The following is a 20763-nucleotide window of genomic DNA, read 5'->3' as shown; positions in this document are numbered from 1 at the left end:
AAAAAGATTAGTTGGTGTGGTTTTCAGAACAATCCGTTCTCTAAAGAGATTTACTGTTGCTTCAAATAGCTCTGTTGTTACATGAGATGGCAAGGCGAGGGAAAATAATAACCATAGCAGAGGTTTTAGAATGAAAAAATTCAATTAAATTAAATTGCAGAAGTGGTTCTACATTGAATTACAAATAACTCAACACTATTTAACCCGTTTAACTCTTAAGTGACCCATAAGAGATTCAAAATCTAAGAGTTTAAATACCCTTTTCTATAGTCATTGACGAAAAATTGAAATTAAAGCCAGCCATATTAGTGGATCTAATTCATTTACAGGCAATAAACAAGTGACAAGTCTACACTACTCTTGAAAGCACTGAAGTTAAAATTTTTAAAGATTATTTTGGGGGATCTATGCTTTATTAATTAGTCAGTCACAGTGGAGAGAGACAGGAATGTTTTCAAAAGTAAAATGCAGCCTCAAGTGAACAAATCTCAAAAAAAAAAAAAAAAAAAAAAAAAAAAAGTGGCTTTCACCCAGTAAGGATCCAGTGGTCACATTAAAAATTCAATGTTATTCTTTTACAAGTTCCTAACAGTTGCCACAGGTGTCATATATCAGCATCAAAGAGAACTCAAAGACAAATTCTCATCTTTCTCTTTATTGATGCAGCTGACTGATTACATTGAGGTAACGCAGTGCAAACGTCTTGCACTTCTTAAAATGAGGCTGTGATCTTCCGGTCAGTTGCCTGCCTCCTCCTCCTTTCTTATCCTGCATTGACAAAAAAGACACATGTTTTAGTTTTTCAGTTTTTATAAAGCAGTGTATTGTTTTCCTCATCTCCCCTGGCCTCACGCTCCACATCATCTTGCTGCTCAGAGATGGCGAGCAAACTGTGTTCCCAGTCTCATCCGTGTTAGTGGGGTTTGCAATTCAAATTCCCATCTTCTTCACCACAAATATCATACTGAACATCCAAAACTCCACTTTAGAGAGCGTCTACCTTCAGCTGCAGAACTGATTTGGCTCCTCTCCTGCCATTTGTCATGATGGTCAGGCCGGGCTCATAGCGACGGAGGCTGACCTGAAGAGTCCCTGGCCGGAATCCAGACGGTGGAGGAAACAGTGTCATCCTCCTCGCCCTCCGCCCTTTCCTGCCAAGACATGGAGACAGAGAATGACCTGTGGCTGCCTTCACAAATATTCCTTTCATGTGCAGAGAAGAAATGCATCAAAACGTATCATATTGAAACATACTGCCTTCAATTACAAGTAGGGATGGGCAACCTGGACAAAATTGCAACTAACTGGACAAAATATGGACAACTATCATGATATCTTTGACCAAATTCTTCAATATCAATATTGTGACGATTTGTCACTTCATGAGCAGCAGTCATTTAGCACAACCCCAAACCTGCAGCACTGGTATAACAAGGAAATAAAGTATGCTCTTGCTGTATGATACAAATAGTCCAGTCAGATGAGCTGCAACGCTGGGTTGAAACAATGGGTGTGTGTTCATGCTGTGTGAGTTACCTGCTCTGTTGAGTGGTATTGACCATGCTGCACACAGCCAATGTCAAACATATACTTCCCTGGGCCACACGGCTGGAAAACAAGGAGCTCAATGACACTGGCGGATTTCACATGGAACAACACGGATGCGTCTTACATAATCAATGACTGTACTTTGAAATGAACAGCTTCCCCAATGTGGTGATGGAAGGATCACATTTACAGGCACTGCATGGATACTGCAGGCATTTGAGAAAGCAGGCGCTTGTAAGGCATTGAAAGATCTCAATTATCGATTTAGTTAAAAAGAATAACTTACTTTATTCTTGACAAAGCTACCCTTGTATCTGAAGTTAGAGTGGATAAACTCTCCAGCTAACTCCATGTTGCCATTCACCCATGATCCTTTGTACTTTGAGCCAGTTTCATGGTAGTGGTATGTGCCCTGTCCATTCCTGGAAATGGCAGAGCAAAAAGGAGGTCTTAGGATTTGACCTTATATGAAGTCAGTATTCCTAATGTTCCCAATTGTAGCACTTACAGCCTATCTGTGGGATTATAAAAAGTAAAACCATAGTTTGATTTTTTTTTTTTTTTTTTTTTACAGCTTTGCAGAGATTAGACACAAGACATATGTGACTAACATCTCCTAAATCCAGGAAAAGATCCCAGGCTAGGTCAGCCATGTGTCATTTTGAAGCACACTGATATCTCATGCATTTTGAACACATAAATAGAGGATGTACCTTAAGTTGCGTTCCCAATCTCCATCATATGTGTCTCCATTGGGGTAAGTGTAGATCCCATGACCCTGCTTCAGGTCTTCCACCCAAGACCCTAACAGACAGAGAGAATCAAACAGGAGAATACATAAGAGTGTGTACTCTTAAGCTCTTGAACCAGGACCAAAAAGGTGAGTGTGGCCTCCTCTGTCACACAGGGTAAGCACAGAGGTGCTCCGCCATGCAAGTTGCTGGTTGTACTGAGCCACGACTCCTCAGTAATCACCTAAATTTTTCAGTTTGCTCCCCCCCTGAAAACATTTCTCGATCAAGAACCCCTGCAGGAGAGCAATATTTTTGCAGCTGTGAAGATACACTTTGTCTGACATTGCACGCTCACTCACACACACACACACACACACACACACACACACACACACACACCTAGGGAATGCAGACTTTGCCAACAAGGTTCATTTTTTTAAAGCTGCTTTTGTGATCCACCACCATACCTTCATATTTAGACCCGTCTGGGTAGTAGAATATGCCTTGTCCATGTTTCATATTCTGGTGATAGTCTCCCACATATCTGGCCCCATTCTTGAAATAATATGTCCCCTGTTAGACAAAACAAAACCCAAGAAATAAATACATCAGACAAGCCGTACTTCCTGTACTAACATTGTGACAAAAATGAATTAAAGCTACAATGTGAATAGCTTTAGTAGAAGAGTGTAAATTGTCAATATTCCTCATAAGCATGGCTTAGTATATATTTAGTTTGCCTAAACTTCTTCACCATATGTGAGGGATAACATAATAAAACCATCACTACTAATACACAGAAACCAATACTGAGGGAAAGTATTTTGGTAGAAACAGCAACATAACCAATGTGTTAATAAGTATATATTATGCTCCTAAATTTGCCTCTTTAAACAAGTTATTACAACAAGTCATGTTTTGGACATGTCTTATGCCTGTTTAGAGTCAGATGCATTTTGGACCCAGACATTATCAGTTACTGACTTAAAATTTTAAATAATAATAGTTATTTATTTAATTGTATTTATTTACTTTTTTTTTTTTTTTTTTTTTTTTTTGTAAATATGACAAACAATTAAAAGCAGAGATGTTAGAGATATGGCTGATGAGCCAATTTGGGCCCACAAGCACGTCTCATCTGGCCCCAAAGATGTTTTTGAGGGGGAAAAAAAACAAGAAAACATATTTTTAAATCTTTTTTTATTGAAATATTTGCCTCAAGTCCTTATCAACCATATGTAATAAGCAAAATAAGAGGTTTCTATCATTAATTGATAAATTCACGATTAATAATAAATTATTACAAATTAAGTCAAATCGGTTGGAGGTAAAGTTAAGCCCAGCAGGCTAGTTGCTGCTTTGTATTAGTTTAGCAAACACGCTGTCAAAAGCAAAAGGTTGACATTATGTGTTGTTTTCCTGAGCCAGTTTCTCATTGACTGATTGGCTACAAATGGATTAATTTAAAATATGACTCCAGTTGACTCAAGTCATATTGATGACACTGACACTGTACAGCTCTTCCTTAAAAAACTCCTCAGTTATTATCTTTTACATCTACAAAGCCATTTTATTGCATCTTCTGCTGTTGGTCTTGAACAGTATGTGATTTTCTCTGGTTTTGACCTTGACTTGGTCTGGACCCTGCTCAGACTCTGTGGGACTAGACCTGACTGGACTGGACTGAAGGAAGTCTTGACCCCGGTCCTGTCTAACATACCTGTCCGGACCTTTTGCCGTTCTCGTACTGTCCCTGGTAAATGTCTCCGTTAGGCAGCACTGCTCTCCCGGCTCCATGTCTCTCCCCTGCTTCATTTCTGTCTCCTTCATATTCCTGACACAGCCAGATCAGCATTACAATTAAAACAACACACACACACACACACACACACACACACACACACACACACACACACACACACACACACACACACACACACACACACACACACAGCAGAGTGACTTGCTACCAACGAGTCGGCTAACTCTTTAGCTGACACTAGCAAACCGCGGTCTGGTAAACCCCAGTAAACATCATGTGTTGTCTCACCCCGAGGTTAGTGCGCTCGTTGTCGAGCTCCTCAGATCCCACATCGGACATGTCTGCTGTGCTGCTGGTTGTTATAACTTTGTTCAGTGGACAGCTATAGCTTGAAGTTGACGCTCTAAAACGGTAGAGATGCTCTGGTGAGTATGTAGGAAAACATTTACGGTTGCTATGGCGACGATGAAAGGGATCGCGCACGAAGCGACAACCACATGAGTTTTTAATTCAAATCTTTACCCTACAAAATAAAGCTCTTGTTTATGCTCCCATTTACTGGAAAATAATGCTTAAAAATTCAAAAGAGGTAAAAAAAACAAACAAACAAACAAACAAAAATAAATAAATAAATAAATAAAAAACGAACAGACAAACACTTTCCACACTGAAAAGAGATTTGCTGTTGATTCAGATAGGTCTGTTGTTATATGATGGCAAATGGGAATAACTGAAAGATTTTGAATGATTTTCTCATTTTTTCCTTTGTTTTTAATTAAATTGTATTGGTTCCACATTAAATGACTAATAACCCAACACTATTAATCCAGTATTGATCCAGTATTATTATGATGGCACACGAAGTGACACCCACGTCACCCATGTTCATATTGGTGATCGTTAGCAATAGTGAAGTTGAAAATACAATTAAATATTCAAATATTTCAAACATGTCTCAACATAATGCTGTACAAAGAGACAGGAGTATGGATACAACTAATGAAAAAATTATTAGGGAAAAATATACTCTATTAATATAAAATGACCATAATTATTCCTCTTTAAAGAGTTCACAGTACAAGTTGACAGTTTTATGACTTTAGTGTTTATCAGTTTGATAGTCTATTAAATTCTTTAAATTCACATAAAAAAAAAACAAAAACAATGAAATTGGGGCTAAGCTTCGTAATTCTGCATTTAGCCATGATATTTACCACCTATAATCAATCATTTCGCCGTGAAACCAATGTTAGATTTAACACGTTGACATTTTTACGTTCATTTTTAACACTGATTGACTAGTTTTATTCGATATCTATTCGATATTCATTCAGTCGCTCGCACTGCCTCGCAGCGCCGAGCCGGTTGCTCGCTGGGCGGTGACGTCAGAGCAGCGGGGAGCAGCGAGCAGCGGCAGCAGTGTATTGTGGCTTTCTCTGTCTGAGGTGACAGATGCGGCGTCCTCAGAACAAGGAAGTGAAGGCTCTGCCGCCCGTTTGAGGGCAGAAAGGAACACGAATTTATCGTCTCCACACACGGTAAGCTCCCACCAGCGGAGACTCATCACGGGCGACGGACAAATTTGCGTTAATGTCACGGGACCGAGGCATGGCAGGTCGACGGCGCTCGAACATTTGAACGAGCCTCGGTGCCTCTGCTGTCGTTAGCCGCTGAGTGGAAAAAGGCTCCGTCATACGTTTTATCACCAGTATTGTTTCACACTTTAGATAAAATGACCCGCGTTTAATGCTGCTCTGTTGATAAGCTGCGTCGCTTTTCCTATTATCGATTTCCACCATTGATAAGTAAAGATTGAGGCTACGAGGGGCGCAGTGCTTTGCTAGGTCCTTGATATACGGGGCAACAGGAGGAAAAACGATATAGGTACAGTATCACTGTTTCATCATTACGGCTGCAGTCAGTCAGACTGGGTCGTCTAGTGGCTGCATACTACATGTATGAAGTTTCAGATGCTTTTCTTACTCAGCAAACAAACATGCCACTGAACGTGATATCAAGAAAAGTATAAATTATGATGACAGTCTGAGCTAGAAGCGTTTATTTGGATTGGGGTTGCTTGATCCTGACACCAACCGTGCTTGTTGGTGAAATTCCAGCTTTGGGTTTCATATTACCATTAAATGAGGCTGTGAGCCAGTCCCAGCCTTTTCCTTCTCTCATGTTGGCTGGATGTTGCATTGCAACGTCACGATGCTGCCTGCTTCTCTCCTGTAGCATAGAGGAGTATTCATGTAGAGCGTGCTAATGGAATGAATTGGCTCCTGGTGCCATCATGTGCCCCCACTGCAAACACATGTTAGGGCTCCAGAGCTGGACAGCGGCTTGTAGTCAAACGGATGGCCAGGACAGTGATGCCTAGTCAATCACATAGGTGGAAGAAAATTCACTCAAAGTTAAAGCAAATTCCTTATAACTGAACATTTCCTTTGGGTTGCTGTTTGGCTTTCAATTATCCTGTGCTGTCAGTTTTGCGATGTTAAGTGTGTCTTGACTCATTTGGGAAGGCACACCTCTTGAAGCTCAACTGATGTTAAACTTTCAATAATTAAACAAAGCTTTTAGACTTGAATTGGAGACAGGCCAGATGTGGATTACACTGAGCAATGGAATCCAAATGTCACATGCCTGAAGCAAGTTCTGCAAAATGACAAATGAGTAGGTTACACTGGTTGTGACAACCGCCACATGATGGTAATTTTGCCCTTTTGTTGTCATCACTGATTGTCCTCAACCCCTCCATTTTGTCTATCTTTCTCTTCCCTTGCTTACCTTCTTTGTTTTGCCATTTTCTCTTTCCCAACCTCTCAGCACCGCCTCTGTTTCTCCCTCCGTTTTCAACTCTCCTTCCTCCAGACACGTCCTGACTTTCCATCAACTCCAGCGACTCCCGTCGGGCCATGTTTCCCGGTGCTGCATGTTTCCCAGCAGCCTCCTCTGAGGTCGAGATGAACCGAGGCAGCAGCACCGTTCCGTTTCTTCCTCGGGCCTCCTCAGTGTGAGACCAGCTCTGCCTCCCGTCACTGTCATCAGTATCAAGTCTAAACATGGCTCCTGTTCCTCCTGGGATCCGCCTGTTGGTTTCCTTCAACAGGGACCAGTGGTGAGTCTGTCCATCAGTGGGTGTCATCAGTCTGTGTGTTAGTCTCTCTTTGTAGCCTGTTTTCCTTGGCTGCATTTGTGCTCTGAGGTGTTAGTACATGTTTTCCATTCCAATTGCCAGTTTGCCCTTAACCTTAATGTGAGTGCTCACCAGCTGTCAGTGTGTCTTTTGGCTTAGTATTTCCATGTGCGCATGTTCATTTCCATTGCAGTGTTTAGGAATGTTTCCATGTACATACTTATATGCATTTCTGCTGTAGCAATTAGCACAATGCAGTTGGGTTAGCTATTTTTAGGTGAACTGAGCCACATAATGAATTATGTTGACTTTTTCCAGTTGTGGGGTGTTATCACTGCTAAATTGGAAACAAACCTACCTTTTAAGACCCACTTTTAATTTTAGTGTTACTGAATGGATCTACAACACAAGCTTTCCCAGTATCTCTCTGTAGGACATTAGTGACACAAAGTTCTGCAAAGCCTCTATCTATCACTTTAAATATGCATGAAAGTGACTGCCAGCCGTTTGTCAGTCTGTCTTTCTGCATGCAGACTCCCGCTGCCACTGTGTAAATCTGTGTCTTGTCAGAAGTGTGTCTGTTTGTGTGTGTGTATGTGTGTGTGTGTGTGTGTGTGTGTGTGTGTGTGTGTGTGTGTGTGTGTGTGTGTGTGTGTGTTTGCACACGCGTACAGTGTGTGCATCCATCTGTCCCTGCGTGTCTCTGTGTGTGCCAATGATTTTCCTCTGTGCCTGTCTGTCAAGCCTCCTCTCAGACCATCATCACAGATCAGCGCAGCCTTTCTGTCATCGTAACTGTCTCTATACATCAGTCATGAAGGCGGTGTGATTACTACAGTCCAGACAGGCCACTGACAGGGAGTTCCTGCATTCAGGAGCTACCGAGTTCAGACACCTCAGGCATTGTGTAAACCAGATGTTCGCCTCTGTCAAAGACGGATATACTTTCCTTGGCTGCATGACATTCCTCGAGTGTGTATTTATGTGACTTTGTAGGCGTTTAGCTGACTTGTTTATCTTGAGAGACTTAACAGTGTGTACAGCAGCACAATAAGCTCCACTTCCTAGATCGCCATCACTATTGGCAAGCGGGGCAGGGACAATATGCTTATCTTCCGATTCAATACTATCACGATACTTGAGTACCAATTCAATATCAGAATTTATTGCATTTTTTTTTTTTTTAAATGTTAATCTAGTTTGTGGATGTAAAGCTTCACAAGACTGTATTTATTCCAAAGGTCTTTTTATACGGTGACGTCACTACACTGTCCTCACTGCAATGAAATGGCTACTGTGGGGGCTAACATCATTGCACATTAATCCAATGTGGCTCATTGAATCTACAAAAATCTCAGCTTTCCAGTCAAACACAATTTATGCAAAAACACACCATTTCACAACAGGCCAAAAGAACACATTTGTACGACATGCAAAAACTTCATGGCCTTTGCCCAAAACTGCTTGTGAGTCCTATAAAGTGGGCATGTCTGCAAAGGGGAGACCCGTGGCTGCCCACAGAACCTGTTTTCATTCAGAGATCTCGAGGTCAGAGGTCAAGGGACCCCGTTGGAAATGCCAGTTCTTCCTTTGTCAAAATTGATCCTAACTTTTTGTTGGGTTAAACCCAGCAAAAAGTTTAATGTTAATCATTTATTTAGAGACATTAAACACTGAATGGGGTCAAATTGACCTCAAACATAATAGGAGGGTTAAGTGAATTGATTTTTTTCCCCAACCCTACAATTAAGGTGGAGAGAATAAAGAGAATGTGCAAATTGTAATTTCCTGCTCTTGATGAGTTTGGCTTTGTGATGTATTGTCCTGATGCATGTAGTTACATATTGTCTGTGGCCATCAATGGCTGTCATCTCACACTAGAGCTGAAGCAATTACCCGATTACGTGATTTTAATAAATAATTTAGTCATTACTTTTAATTTTTTTTTTTCAATCACTTGCTTTAGGCATTTCACAAATGCTAATTAGGCTATGTCTTGTTTTTCTCAGTTTCATATCATTATGAAATGCAAACGAACAACTCCTGCACACATGAACCGTCTTTGTGCAGGTGTGTTGGAACAAGACACACTGCGAGAACCTGCAGCAAGTCATTTGTCACACTAATGATCAGCTGTTATCTCCAGTGTGATGCTAAATGACATGTTGTCATGTGTCAGTTCATGATTGTTTGATTGTCTGTGCTGTGTTTTATATCTCATTTTGTCAGTCTTGTTTCATGTACGCCTCATGCCTGAAACATCTCAGGTGTATTGTTACAGCGACAAGCTGCAGCGGTGCGCAGGGTGCCGGAAAAGCTCGGCATCTTATACATGAAATGATTAATTGAAAAAAGAAAACAGATTACTTGAGAAAGTAAATATTCATTAGTTTCAGCCTTGTCTCATGTATTCTGATATTTGTGAGCAAATATCAAATCAAGAAATTACAGTCTGGAGCAAATCTGAAATTTTAAAGCTGAAACTGCAAGAACCTTTCAATTCAGACAAGATTAGACAAGAGCATAACTTAGTCAGGAGGGAAAGGGGAATTACATGAGAAAAGATGACTCACTCCTTTCTCCCTTTTGCAAATCCTCTCTTATTACAGGGATTTGTCTGTATGAGCTTGTGCTGAGAATCGCCTTGTATCCCCCCCCCCCCATTAATTTATAACCCCCACCTCTATCAGAACAAAGGAAACTAGCATGTTACTGCGCACTGATGCTGATTGTTTTTTAGCCTACAAGTTAAAGTTAGCCTATATTATTTCTTTTGCCATAGAGTAAACTGCAGCGAGATGTGCAATCTGCAGAGAGTGTAGTTGAGAATTTCCCTGCTGTATAGCTAATCCAAATGCCTGTTTGGCATATCATGTAAAACCCACAACCGGGAACTGAATATTTAATTTGGCACGCGCTCTTGGGGCATACATTAAATTATGACAAAGCACTACTATATATATAAACCCCCTTAGAGCGCATACAGTATCCATTATTGAAGTGAGGGGCTTGTGTCAGAAGAGCTTACTGCTCAGGCGACATCAAAATATTGAATAGTCCCAATGTGTGCCAGGGCAGGATGGTTTTGTGGATTAGTGCGCTTGCTTGGGAAACCATCCATGCACCATGACCGCCCAGACTCAAGCTCTGCTCCGGCTTCACCTTCTCACTCACTGGGGGGGATTTTTGTCTTTGAGCTGATATTCCAGAGCTTTGGGTTTGTCTGCATGCACTACTGACACACTTGTCCAAAAGCAAAAATTCCTGTACTTCCGCATTCAACACATTCATGCCAGAGAGGAAAACTCCGGAAAACAGAATGAATGACATTTTGGGAGAATCTAACTTCTGCATGGTGACATATTTCCAAGTGAAACGGGATAGACAGGCAGGACGTAACGTTGGGAGGAATTTGATATGAATATTGAAAGTAGAAACAGTCCACTGTAAAATGCCTTGTGCGTAATCTGGAGCTGTCATAGATACCGATTTCCTCAAAGTGAATAACTTCTAGCCAGCAGGCCTGTAAAAATGGTATTTTAGGGAAGTGAAACAAGGTTTGAGGTGGCAAACAACTGAAGACACAGCAACATACCATACTGTTGCTAGCTAGCTAACTAGTGAATCTTAGCTCTGTGCCGCTACAAGTAGAAGATTGATTGACGGGTAGATGTCATGATATTATTGGTTGAAACTGGTTGTTCGTGCCATATGTAAGCACACATTGCATTTTGTTTTACAGAAAGAAAAGTTATTGTATTTTGATATGTATATTTTGGGGCATGTATTATTAAATTGAAATACATAATGATCAGAGACGGGATATAAAAGGGTTAAAAGGGCAATTTTCATTTCATCTCGACTTTAATTAAAATATAATCAAAGTGACAATACGGCCAAGTGCAATATCTAAATCGCAGGAGCTGAAGTTTTTTGGCCAACAGGTGAAATGTGAGACAAAACGTTGTTAATAAAGTATTGTGGTGCTACAGAGATACCTTGGCCTACACATTGTATTTTCCAGATGGAGGAAAACATGTTTATTTGGAAAAACCCTCAACAAAAAACCACACCGTCATCAGTTGAACAGCTTTTTCAGTGAAACAGAAAATTATAATACAAAAATGATCATTCCTGCTGAGATGGTGATGTTGCAGTCTCACTGTTTTTTTTTTTTTTTTTTTTTTTTTTTTTTTAACCATATCAATCAGCCCTACTTTGTCCTTCTTTTGGTTTTCTTCCATCTGTCTGTGTGCAGGAAAAATCTTGACAATTTTTAACCTAAGAGGAGACAGTCATGTTTAGGAGACTGTCCCTTTTTTCTGTAACTTACCATTTTTAGACTTAAAGATAATCAGTGTCTGTGACTGAAATCAGGGTTGTCAACCTGTATACGGCTGATAGACAACCCTATAGACTGACTTCTGTGTGCACAGTGTGTGTGTGTGTGTGTGTGTGTGTGTGTGTGTGTGTGTGTGTGTGTGTGTGTGTGTGTGTGTGTGTGTGTGGTATCTACATGTGCATCTCTCTGGCAGGGGGTGGGGAGGGAGGAGATGCAGAGAGCCTGGTGTCAGTTTTACGTCACAGTGCTAACACAGTTTTATGGCCTTTGGGATCAAAGAGCATTTGTCTGTGTAGCTGCTTTATGTCACTTTTCAGATAACTTCATTTTGATCCACCAGTCAAATCACTAAACATACATTTAAATCACATTGCTTTTCCTATGTGAGAATATTTGTTTGTGTTTTTCATGGGTGCTGTGACTGTACTCTGTCTTTGTAATTTGTTACTGTTTTATAGCACATAAGGGCCATAATATATCTGTAAGGCTTCATAGGGTTGATGATCAGTGCTAATAAGTCAGCGATTACTTTGCCAAGAGGTAATATTCCTGCATTTCAAAACTCACTTTCTGGTCCATATTAATGTCAAATTTACAGTGAAATAAAACAAAAAAATAAAGAATATTGAGTTAAATAAATTTTATTGTCAGACATGCAAGAGGGATTTTTCAAAGCGCCTCAATACCCTGACTTTCTGCAACACTTTTCTCTTTAATGAAAAATTGGAGCCTCTGGCAACCTGGAAACAGTAATTGTATTGTGATTTTGTATTGTGACCCTTTCTTGATGAATGATGTGCAGCTTCAGTACATTAAGCAGTGTCTTGCCAGCTGTTTGCCTGTTGTGTCCCTCGGTTTGTAGACACACCACATCCTGTCCAGCTGTTGTGTGTGTGTGTGTGTGTGTGTGTGTGTGTGTGTGTGTGCGTGCGTGCGTGCGTGCAGTTGTTCTTCTCAAACAGCAAGTGTGTTTTCAGAATGCGGTGCAGGGCTTGAAAAGCCAGTCTGGTACTTAGATATGTTTAGATGTGTTTGCCCACCAGCCAACTGGTGTTGACTGTCCAGCTCTTCTGTCTGACTACACACACACACACACATACACACACACACACACACACACACACACACACACACAAGCTCCTCTAAAGTTTTGAAGTTCCTCTCATAGCCAGGCTAGAGCAGCTGATTTCAGTACAGGTTAGGGATAACATGGTACCAGTGCAGTTCCACAATTCAAAATGCCTCATTTGATATCCTACAAAATCAGAAATCCAATTCAACATGTACTCCTTTTATTTAAAAACTTTGTATAAACATCACAAGTAAGCAAAAACATAATCATTAAACATGTTTAATGATTATTTATGTATTCAATCAGATAGGCTCAATTTAATGCAAGAACACTGTGCAACATCTAACCTTCAATTTGAAAACGAAGAGCCCAACAAAACACAACTAGGGACTAAATGTCCTGCTGTAATAGTGTAATAGTCGGCTATTAACTTAATAGCTGACAGCTAGCTGATTATTTCATTAATGGTTGCAGCTCTATAACATAACATAAAAGCAACATTACAATAAGAATACTAGAACTGGTCAAATTTTCAGTTTGTATTGACTTAGTATTGATTGTTACACCCACAGTGTGAACATTGACATTTAGGTTACTACACGGAACAAACCAGTGAAAAAATTGATTGCTGATATATAAATATCAACAGACTTTCTCCAGAATTGCTGACTCTAGCTAACAATATTTTTTAGGGGCATTTCTGTTTTGTTTAGGACAGTGGCGAGAGACAGAAAGCACAGGGTAGAGAGAGGGAATGACATCCAGCAAAGGTCTGAGGGTTCAAGCTATGACAAGGAAACCCTTTTTTCCTTTCTTTTCTTTTCTTTTCTTTTTTTTTTTTTTTTACTATGTAATGATATGAAGAACAGAGTTTTTCTGGCATCCTGCACACCACTACAACTTGTGCGTGTAACAACAGACCTCAGATGATTCAGTTAGAGGGTTAGGGTTAGGTGTAAAAATGAATATAAATATAGCACAGATAATGCAGAGTCAATCAGAGCCTTGCATATATTATTCATTCTGACTGATAGGATTTAAAACCATGGAGGTGTAGTGTCATGAGGAAGATGTGAAGAAAACTTGACGTATAGAGACCATGGCTTGCAGTGATGTCCCTGTTGTTTTGGCACTGCCTTACTGACTCCCAGTTTGACTCCCAAAGTGAATGTTCACAGTGAGAGAATCCACATGTTGGTGCGATGCATCTACCCAGGGACGACAGAAGAAAACTAGTCTTCTTGGCACAAATGTGCACTATTCCTTTCAAATAAACTGAATTTAAAAACTAAATGTTGCTATTTAGTTAGGTTATGCACTTAACAGTCTCGTCCATTCAGAGCAGTGCAAAAAAAAAAAAAAAAAAAAAATCCTTTTATTATTTTTTGCAGTGCTGTATCAGTTCTTTAGCCCCTTATATTGGTGTGTATTGTGTATTGACTTCATTTTCATATGATACTATATTTTATTGTGTCATCTTTGGCAGTGTTTTTTGTTGCATTCCAGATGACTCTCTCTGTTTTGTTTTTTTTTTTCTTTTTTTTTTCTGTGTCATTGCACCACATGGTAATTAAAGGGGTTAGGGTAGTGTGGATAGTTGTGTCTGGAGGCTATGCAGGCAGGCTATAAGGCAGGCTTCCCAGCTGCTGGATTTGACCTTCCTTCAACCATTGTCACACCCTGTTTAACAAGCTACGCAGCCACAGTGTAATGTCCCTGTCACTGATCAAACGTGTTCTTCAAATTCCTGTTGCAAGGCACATTTGCATGCATATTGCGTGGCTGACTATTTCACAACCCGCCTCTCTGTTGTCTCAGGTATGTTGTAATGGCCATCTGCCAGATGTAAGAGGTCAGACCAGTTGTACAGTGCGTCACACTCACTGTGGCATGTGATTTGTTTTCTATATTTACATAGTACACGCTAACTCCTTGGAAGATGACCATGTCAGTAACACGCCTGTGTATCTAAGAGATCGTTAAATAGCATCTGCTCTATATACTCACTGTTACTGTCACTTCCAGTATGTGGATGGACTTCTGCAATTTGCTTATTGGTTTAGTGTCTCTTTATTGCAGTGAATGGGGGTTCAGCTGAGTTCAACACACTACTTAACATGTCACAACTGAAGCAGATGAGGTTTATTTCTCCAAACTCTCCCTTTGAAAGCTGGTTTTATATTAAGGGCTGTCATCGCCTGCCTAAAACTGTAATTGAACGTCATTGTAGCATTCATAATTTATAATCAAGAGGTGGTCTTTGCTGTGTGATCCCCTCAGTGAGGCTGGTTCTCAGTGCTGCCCCCTTGTGTTTCCTCCCTGCAGGTACAAAGCTCTCACCTTCGCCCTCACCTTCTTGCTGTACACCAGTTTCCACCTGTCCAGGAAACCCATCAGCATCGTGAAGGTAACACACAAGCAAACATGTGATCATGGTGTTTATTGTAAACCATACTCATGAGTCTGTCCATGCTAAGTTTCCCCGCCAAGTGATCAGAGTCCAAAATACATTATTAGACAGGATTTGTGTTTCACAGGAGCATATTTCCCACCTTGTCCTCATGGGATAGAAGTGACCACAGTGTGTTTTCTTTCCTGTCACATGATCTGTCTGGTTGTCTGGTTGTTTGTGTTCACAGAGTGAACTCCACAAGAACTGCTCGTCTGTCAGCGAGCTGGCCACCGCCGCCGCCAGCAGCAGCCAGCAGCCCTCCCGGGTTTCTCTCCACACAGACATGGACTGCAGCTGGAAGCCTTTCGGTTTGTATCCAATGTGGGGGATGATATTTCATGGGTGGTGGAGGATTTCAGGACGTGTTTGGTTTTCTAAGGATACATATGGCTGTCAAAACATTGTTGAGTCAAGACTTGTAAAGGCTTGGTCCATGATACAGATGGTTAGCTATTGGAGTACTATCTGTTTAGTATCTGTGTGGCAGATCTTGACTTTGTGCTTCATTCTTCATTTTTTTCAGTTTTGCCAACAATGGACAACTATTCATTCAGAAATGACAGGATAAACACAGGTGTTACTCATTTAGGTGTATCATAGTCAGGTGTCGTACATGTTGGCTCAAGGTTTGCTCTACTTAAATCTCAATTCATGTCATTGGTAATGCATGTGTTTACTTGCTATTTCATGTCAAAATGGCTGCTGTGAAAAAGGTCTACATAGCAGCAAGTTAGCTCGTTAGTCTAGCTAATTAGCGAGCTACCTAAGTGAGCTACTGTAGCCAGAGATAACGTGAATTGCATCATTTCACTAATGTGTAATAAAAGCTTTAACAAAGGTTGACAAATTACTTGTAGACAAAGAGCCATAGAGTTGACTATATGGCTCTGTCCCACTGAGCTCCATTCTTTTTACTCAGCTTAGCCCAGTTTTAGCAGCAAAAGTTGCCCCCTGGTAGTGGATATTCTTGATCAGAATATTTAAAGGTGGAGTCAGAATTGCTGGCTCCACCTTTAAATATTTTTGGGGGCATTTCTGTTTTATTAGCTAGGACAGTGGAGATAGACAGAAAGCACAGGATGGAGAGAGGGAATGACGTCCAGCAAAGGTCTGAGGGTTTGAATTGATCCTCATCTATGACAAGGAAACCCTGGGATAGGTTGCTTCCTTTTCAAATGAAGAATGAGTTCATTAATTCTTGAGCATTTAAAGAACTAAAGAAAGTGTGGAAAGAAAATATATTGTACTATATATATATATATATATTTATTGTATACTGTTTTATGTAGATGTGATGACTTAGTGACTGATGAGGTGATCAAAACTCCGAAACTCCTCTCTATTTCCAGATAAAAGCAACTACAAACAGCTGCTGGGAGCCATGGACTACTCCTTCCTCTGTGCCTATGCAGTGGGCATGTACCTCAGGTAAGAAACAGATATGAGGGGGTTTTAATATCAGTCAAATGACTTGAATATCAAAATCACATTAAGATCAGTTAAAATCTACACATATCTTCAGACTGTGTGTTTTGATTCTACCCTTTTAAATCTGCCTAATTTTCAAAGGGAGTGAAAAGAGCTGTTGAGCAGTAGTGTACATATAGTCACTCATGTCACCTCCTCTTTTCTGTCTGTATTCTCACCTTTCAGTTCTTTTTCTCAGGAACAAAAGAACAGCTTCCGTCTTTATCTCCCTCCCTCTGTCCATTAGCTCTTGGTCTTTTTTTTTTTTTTTTTTTTTTTTACCATTCTGCCTCTTCCCTTGCCCACCCTCCTTACATGTTCTTGTTTTTTTTTTGTGATGTACCAGGACCAGTGTCCCAGTCTCAACAGCAGCAAAGACAGCTTAGCACTTAGAATAGCTGAGCAATCTTCTGAGTGTAGTCTGTGTTGAATACACTCTTTTATAGCAACAAAGTTTTTAACAAAACTTTATTCACAACAAAAATATACATAGCTGATGATGACAAAAAATGTTGTATAAATGTAAATGTCTGTAAGAGCAAGAGAGTTAAGCATTGAATTCAATTCATTAAAAAAAACAAAAAAACCTAGAGAACATAAAAACTTCTGTTTGTGAATAAAGAATCCCACCCCCAAAAAACAACATAGTTGAGATTTCTTACTCATATTTTCATAGTAACAAGTTATATCTTTTAGAGTAAAACTATGAGAGTTCTTTACTGTGCCAATCAATAACGACAATGATTTATTACATACTTCATATTACATCACCATCCTGCGCCCTTTGTGCTTGCATAGTATCCATAATCACATTAAAGCTCTCAGAGGTGTCAGTGACTTTCTTGTAGTTGTTATCAGTGTGTACTGAAAACGTTGACTTCAAGGTGCAACCATCCATGTGCATGTAGGAACACAAACAAGTTACCAGCAACCAGAAGGATTTCTAATGGACTCTGTGCTTTCTGCAAAAGCTGGCAAATGAACCCAGTAACCCTTTGGCTCAGACCAATCAGATTGTCTGTCTGTCTGTCTATTGCAGAACAATTAATGCTCTGTAGTTATGCACTTAAAATGATTAAAAATGCAAATGCTGAATAATATCTGAAACTCATCATGCTTTATTTATTCAGTAGTTTTCGTATGGAAAGAGATTAGTGTGAACAGGTTGTCGTTCGTTTATTCAGCAATAGTGTCAAAGTTTCACAGTTGAATCACAGTTGTGTGTTGCTGCAGGCACACACTTCACATCAGCAGTATTGTTGGAAGGAAATGAACATGCCTCTCATTTTTGCTCATTTTATCTGCTGGTACACCAAATATGATCCCACGATACAGCCAGAATGTTGGTAGAAACTGTAAAAACTTTGACTGTAATATGCTGCTCTGCTTAATGTGATGTGATGTCATCGTTGTGCGCCCACACAGCGGCATCATTGGTGAGCGCCTGCCTATCCGGCTGTACCTGACGGTGGGCATGCTGACCAGTGGCCTGTTCACCTGCCTGTTTGGACTGGGCTACATCTACAACATCCACAGCCTGGGCTTCTATATATTTGTACAGGTAAGACATGCAGACACACACACACACACACACACACACAAACACACACACAATTCTTACATTCAGTAAGGAAGTTACTGAAGTGAGTGTGATTAAACTGTCACACAGGGAATTGAACTGACAGACACACACATGCATTTACACAGATATCTTGGCATTTACACACACTTATACCACCACAACACACACTCATGCATTTAAACAAACTTCTGCACAAAATTATACATACATACTGGGCATTCAGCCACTAAACACAGGTATCCATCTTCACTCAAGATCTTTATTCCTAACACACATTGGGTTGAATACCTGACAAATGCATTTCTATTGCCTCATAGTGAAATGTATTCATTTCTCATTTAGTTTTTCTTTATTTTTCAGGTTGCAAACGGCTTAGTGCAAACCACTGGCTGGCCCAGTGTTGTAACTTGCATTGGCAACTGGTTTGGCAAGGGAAGGTGAGCTATAATCATGCAAAGAGTGAATCTGCACACTTGTGAAATAATTGCTTTTGTACTCTCAGAGCAATAAGTGTTAGGCATTTATGAGGGGAAAAAAGAAACAACCCGCAGAATCTGATGATTTTGGATGTTTCTGGTAAATTAGAGAATTTTGTTCAGCAGGCATTTGAGAATAATTTAATATAACTTGAAATAACATGAACTTCTTTGTTAAAAGGAATTCCTGGAAAATACTTTCTCTGACTTACCCAGACTGAGACAAGATGTTTGATACCATTTTCACCTCTGTATGCCCAGTTTTTCGGTTCCTATGGGTAGCATTTCATGTTAACTATGGAGGTCATCAGCCTAGCTCAGTTAAAGTTAAAAAAAACAACCTTACAGCAACTCCGAAGCTGTCTTATTTATGCACATTTAAACTCCATCTATTTCAAATCCATATGATACACTGTGTAAATAATGCAGCTTCAGAGATGATGTCAGGTTTATTTTATTTAAATTTTTTTCACATTGATGGAGCTAAGCTAGGGCTTGCATAGACCCAAAATGTTGGAGTATTGGAGACAGGCTGCACAATGTAATATCCCATTTGGATATTAGGATTTTACAACAAAATATGGAGAGCTGGTCAGACGAGATTTACATAGGATTCACTGGAAATCAGCAGCATCCTGATGTGCCTTTGTTTGTGCCCGTCTCCCTGCCAGGCGTGGTCTGATCATGGGACTGTGGAACTCCCACACGTCGGTGGGCAACATCCTGGGCTCTCTGATCGCCGGCTACTGGGTCTCCTCCAACTGGGGCCTGTCCTTCATCGTCCCTGGGCTCATCATTGCAGTCATGGGCGTCGTCTGCTTCCTCTTCCTCATCGAGCGTGAGTACAGCCTCCTCATGACTGAAGGAGGAGGAAGAGTGAGGGGGAAGTCAGGGCTCAGAGATGATACATGGAACACTATATAAATTATCTTTGCGAAATAAGCAGCTGTGATTCTTTTCTTTTGAAAAAGCAGTGCTGTGCATTTGCTGTGCTTGTTCCTGAAACTGTGCACATGAAGGGCTTCTTATCTTTTTCTTTTTTACTAGAGACATTTGTTCCAAGTGAGAGTGCCTGTGGTTTGCACCAACATTTTTTTACATGCTTAAAATAACAGCAACTCATGACAATTAAAAAAAAAAAAAAAAGAAATGCAAAATGAGTGTTTTTCCTGCTTTTGTTGGTAAATGGGAGGATAGTCATCCAAGGCGTTAAGGGGATGAATATATTGATCTTGTTGCTTCATGTTTTCTCCTTTAGATCCAAATGACCTGAAAAGCATATATGCTCAGAACTCAGCCTCCAGCAGTAATGTGAGTATTGAGTGTGTTTTCTTTCCGTTTCAATCTCTTCTGCAGGAAATTGAAACCTAAAACTTTCTGGCCCCCTGTGTTTTTGCCATAGTAATGTTGGTCATACTATGACAGAATTGTGCCAGTATCTTCTGTACATTAGTTGGATAATTCTTGCTTGTGTTTTCTGCTGAATGTCAGTGTGTATCTGCAGCCATTCGTGCCTCAGGGTGTCTTTTCAGCTCACTGCAGGTTTCCCACTAGTGTTTAGTCTAGAATTTCTGGAGTATCTTGAGGGTTAGAGAGTGACAGGGAAAGTCATACATTTTCTGCAGGGATAATTTTACAGGACCACACCTGAATGCATTTTACCGCTTATTTTACACATTTATTGCATTAGATGCTGTTTTTTGGTAAACAGAAAACCAGATAATCACTGTATTCAGTATTGGAACAAGGAGAATTGAAAAGTGTAGTAATGTTTACTTGCTCTTCTTGCTTGTCTGAATTAGCACAAACTTTGTCCTTTTGGCTGACAATTTTGGAGTCTGGGAGAAAAGATTTTTTTATTTACCTGAGCCATAACTATGCCTTTTTAATGCAATATCTGACCCATTAGACATCTTGTAATGAAATATTGAAAATGAACAATCTCACTATGCTGATTTATGGGATTTTTATTGTATAAAGGCACATGAACTAATCAAATGTCCTGTCAAAATCACCCAGCAGTAAGAAGGCAGTTTGCCGTTGTAGTTAACTGGCATCATGATGTTTTTTTTTTTTTTTTAAATTGTAATGTGAACATAGAATGAGAAGATCTGCTGTGGCGTGTGACAGCAGTCACCACTGCAACCGGCGCCACCTGAATGTTTATCTGAAGCAGCGGCTGTCTGAAG

General features: G+C 40.2%; 2 protein-coding genes across 3 annotated transcripts in view; one reads left to right on the top strand and one right to left on the bottom strand.

Moving 5' to 3' along the window:
* Window positions 1-662: 662 nt before the first annotated feature.
* On the bottom strand, window positions 663-6352 carry LOC115372526 (radial spoke head 1 homolog). 2 transcript variants are annotated; one of them, XM_030070507.1, is made up of 8 exons: window positions 6180-6352; window positions 4003-4116; window positions 2750-2855; window positions 2262-2352; window positions 1835-1970; window positions 1537-1608; window positions 1001-1151; window positions 663-768 (listed from the first exon to the last, which is right to left on the bottom strand). In XM_030070507.1, exons 1-7 carry the CDS (start codon window positions 6180-6182, stop codon window positions 1062-1064), a joined length of 612 nt encoding a protein of 203 aa, XP_029926367.1. In that variant the 5' UTR covers window positions 6183-6352; the 3' UTR covers window positions 663-768; window positions 1001-1061. The 2 variants fall into 2 exon arrangements, with proteins under 2 accessions (XP_029926367.1, XP_029926366.1); XM_030070506.1 differs by lacking the exon at window positions 6180-6352 and adding an exon at window positions 4333-4523.
* LOC115372940 (glucose-6-phosphate exchanger SLC37A1-like) overlaps window positions 5428-20763 on the top strand; it is a 28899-nt gene continuing 13563 nt past the window's right edge. The window contains exons 1-9 of the mRNA XM_030071106.1: window positions 5428-5582; window positions 6874-7165; window positions 14923-15004; window positions 15237-15357; window positions 16399-16477; window positions 17942-18077; window positions 18459-18535; window positions 19246-19412; window positions 19833-19885. Of these exons, the coding sequence (XP_029926966.1) occupies window positions 7110-7165; window positions 14923-15004; window positions 15237-15357; window positions 16399-16477; window positions 17942-18077; window positions 18459-18535; window positions 19246-19412; window positions 19833-19885 (771 nt within the window). The 5' untranslated portion in view covers window positions 5428-5582; window positions 6874-7109. The remainder of the gene's footprint in view (window positions 5583-6873; window positions 7166-14922; window positions 15005-15236; window positions 15358-16398; window positions 16478-17941; window positions 18078-18458; window positions 18536-19245; window positions 19413-19832; window positions 19886-20763) is intronic.

The sequence above is a fragment of the Myripristis murdjan genome, chromosome 15 (genome assembly GCF_902150065.1).
Source record: "Myripristis murdjan chromosome 15, fMyrMur1.1, whole genome shotgun sequence".
Classification (NCBI taxonomy): Eukaryota; Metazoa; Chordata; class Actinopteri; order Holocentriformes; family Holocentridae; genus Myripristis; species Myripristis murdjan.
The sequence above is the reverse complement of the archived record's forward strand: the minus strand, read 5'-3'. Positions and strand labels throughout refer to the sequence as shown.

Coding starts and splice junctions, on each gene's coding strand:
- LOC115372526 (XM_030070506.1), bottom strand. CDS start 4,383: ATGTCCGATGTGGGATCTGAGGAGCTCGACAACGAGCGCACTAACCTC. Junction 2,856..4,002: donor ACGGCAAAAGGTCCGGACAG/GTATGTTAGACA, acceptor TTTGTCTAACAG/GGGACATATTATTTCAAGAA. Junction 1,152..1,536: donor AATACCACTCAACAGAGCAG/GTAACTCACACA, acceptor ATGTCTTGGCAG/GAAAGGGCGGAGGGCGAGGA.